This window comes from Coffea arabica, chromosome 11e (genome assembly GCF_036785885.1).
Source record: "Coffea arabica cultivar ET-39 chromosome 11e, Coffea Arabica ET-39 HiFi, whole genome shotgun sequence".
In the NCBI taxonomy this organism is placed as follows: Eukaryota; Viridiplantae; Streptophyta; class Magnoliopsida; order Gentianales; family Rubiaceae; genus Coffea; species Coffea arabica.
This window is the reverse complement of record NC_092331.1, coordinates 15,925,404-15,928,613: the sequence shown is the minus strand read 5'-3', so window position 1 is coordinate 15,928,613 and position 3,210 is coordinate 15,925,404. Positions and strand designations below refer to the sequence as shown.

The 3,210-nt window shown below is 47.8% G+C and overlaps 1 protein-coding gene across 1 annotated transcript; it reads left to right on the top strand.

Moving 5' to 3' along the window:
* The first annotated feature begins 838 nt into the window (after nt 1–838).
* LOC140021160 (uncharacterized) lies at nt 839–1,843 on the top strand. The gene is made up of 2 exons (XM_072071932.1): nt 839–1,330; nt 1,538–1,843. The coding sequence occupies exons 1-2, from the start codon at nt 839–841 to the stop codon at nt 1,841–1,843; spliced, it is 798 nt and encodes a 265-aa protein (XP_071928033.1).
* Nucleotides 1,844–3,210: the final 1,367 nt, after the last annotated feature.

Below are 3,210 nucleotides of genomic sequence, written 5' to 3'. Positions count from 1 at the left end.
ACTAGGGGAGTCACACCAGCATATCACGCTAGGCATTGATTCCCACCTTTTGCCTGAGGAGATATATTTCTCGTTTGTTCATGCGAAGTGCACTACCCAGGAACGAGGAGGTTTATGGGTGGATTTGCTACTCGAGAAGCCGGAAGGCAAACCGTGGTTTCTAGTAGGAGATTTCAATGTTATCTTGAATGCAGAAGAAAAACGGGGCGGTTTACTTTTTAGGCACTCTGAAGGGGTTGAGTTGGCGCAGTTTATGTCTCTGGCAGATGTTGGAGATGCTGGCTTTTTGGGCTCCAAATTTACACGGTGTAATAATAGGCAAGGTTTGGCTAGAGCATGAAAGCGCCTAGACCGTCTCTTGATTAATGCGGCTACAATGTTATTAGAGAATAATATTATGGTGCAACACTTGGGGAGAGATCCATCCGATCATGCCCCGCTCTTGTTATCGGCGGCAACAAGGTTGGATGGCAAGCCTTTGCCTTTTCGGTTCTTGAATCTCTGGACAAAAAAACCGGGTTTCCTGGAAGAGGTCAAGGGGAGTTAGGATGCTACCTTCGCTGGGTCACCTCTAAGAGTTCTGTCAGATAAGATGCGAAAGGTGAAACACGCACTCCGGCAGTGGTCTAGGAGTGAGTTTGGGGACATTTACTTGGCAAGCCGTACGGCTAAGCAAAGGGTATTGGAAGCTGAAATAGCTCATGATAACCAACCATCGGACGGGTTGCTTTTGAATTTACAAGAAGAGTGTGCGAAATTGAGATGGGCTGTGGTGGTTGAAGAAGATTTCTGGAGGCAGAAAGCTTGAGGTAAATGGCTCTCAGACGGGGACAAGAATATGACATTTTTCCACGCTGTCGTGACGGAGAGGAGGATGAAGTCAGTTATACATAGGATTCAGAAGAGCAATAGGGAGTGGGTGGATGACGAAACAAGCATTTGTGCTGAAGCCGTTTCTTTCTTTCAGGATTTGTTCACAGAGGAGGGAAGCAGGCCGTCCAGCGAGATGTTAGAGATTATCCCAACGATACTCACTGAGCAGGATAACATGGAGCTGACAGAGGTCCCGTCACTAAACGAAGTCAAGAAAGTCATTTTTTCGATGGATGGGGATAGTGCGGCGGGCCCGGATGGCTTCACGGGAAAGTTTTTTACGGAGGCATGGGAGGTGGTGGCTGAGGATGTTCACAGGGCGATCATGAGCTTCTTTTGTGGAGCGATGCTACCACGAAGTGTCACTGCTACTGCTATCGTGTCACTCACTAAGGCACAGTGTCCACAGGATTTTACTCAATGCCGACTGATAAGTTTGTGTAACTTTGTCAACAAGGTAATTTCCAAAATTTTATTCTCCCGTTTGGCTAGAGTTTTGCCTCGTATTGTCTCTCCACAGTAGAGTGGCTTTGTGCCTGGACGGAAAATGGCGGATAACTTTCTTCTTGCTCAAGAGTTGTTGAGTGACATAAAGAAACCCAATCGGGGCGGGAACGTGATGCTCAAATTGGACATGATGAAAGCTTATGACAGGGTTTCCTAGGTTTTCTTGATACAAGTACTGAGGCATTTTGGGTTTAGCGAGTTGTGGATTGACATGGTTTGGCTGTTGATCTCTAATGTCTGGTTTTCTGTTATCGTGAATGGATTACCGCATGGGTTCTTTAAGTCCACGCGAGGGTTACGGCAAGGAGATCAAATTTCGCCGGCCTTGTTTGTGATTGGAGCAGAGATTCTCTCTCAGGCTTTAAATCCATTGGCGGGGCATTGCAGCTTCCGGCCGTTCAAAATCCCGAGTAGTTGCCCTCTAGTGACTCATTTGGCATATGCTGACGATGAGAGGCCTTAAGGCCTCGGTCAAGTTGGTCAAAGGGGTTGTCGATGGATATTGTGGGGTGTCGGGGCAGAAGGTTAATTGTCAAAAGAGTTGTTTCTTAGTGCACCCAACTTTTCCCCCGCAAAGGCGCGCAATGATTGAAGTGGTGACAGGTTTCTCATACAAATCATTCCCATGTAAATACCTCGGCTGCCCACTATTTATTGGACGGCGTAGAACGAGTTACTTTGCAGAGATTTGCAATATCATAACCACTAGAATCTTATCATGGAAGCATCGAGTTCTTTCGACTGGGGGTAAGATAGTACTGCTATGGAATGTGTTGTCTTCAATGTCGATTTATTTGTTGGCAGCGGCGATGCTGCCGAGGAGGGTTTTTGCCTTGCTGGAAAAGGTGATGGCGAATTTCTTGTGGGGATCGACGGATTTTGGACCTAAGTTCCATTGGATTAGTTGGGGTGATTTGTGCCACCCACACGAGGAAGGTGGGATCGGCGTTCGGAGCATTGCGAAGGTGTATGACGCTTTTTCCATTAAGCTCTGGTGGACCTTTAGGCAGCAGCAATCTCTGTGGGCAAAGTTTTTCTCAGCAAAGTACTGTAAAGGGGTCCATCCATGCCTGGCAGAGGGTGCCAACTCACACTCTTCAATGTGGCAGAGATTATGTTCAGTCCAGCTTTTGGCAGAGGAGCACATCAGTTGGATTCTGAATAAGCGATCAATGGATTTCTAGCATGATAATTGGTTGGGGACAGGAGCCATATGCCATCGGGTGGAGATTTTTCATGAAGTTTCAGATTTTGTCACACAGGCAAGGTGGAATTTAGGGCTACTCAACCAAGTTCTAGAGTCTGGGGTGGTAAGGCAGGTCATGGACGTTCCCTCTTCTTTCTCTCGAGGGTCTGACAGGATGGTTTGGGCTTTAACGTAGGATGGAGTGTTTTCAATTGCCTCGGCGTACTCTCTGGTTGAGCAGGAGTCTAATGGGTCCTGGGTGGCCTCCCAATTTTGGCTCAAGGGATGCCCAATCAAGATCTCTTTTTTCATGTTACGGCTCCTACGGTCAAGGCTTCCCATGTCAGATGTTCTACGTAAATTTGGGATTCACGGTCTATCTAGGTGTCACTATTGCGTAGTTCCAGACGAGGAGGGGCTTGACCACATTTTTTGCACAGGGGATGTAGCAAGGGAGGTTTGGAGTACTTTCGAGAACCCAGGGGAGATGGGCAAGGTGTCCAATTTGCGGCACAGGGTGCTACGGTGGTGGTTGCCCCATGGGCAAAATGTGTACCTCAAATTCGTCTATTGGCTGCTCCCTATGCTCGCTTGCTGGGAACTGTGGAAAGCACGGAACAAGGCGGTCTTTGAAGGGAGGAGGA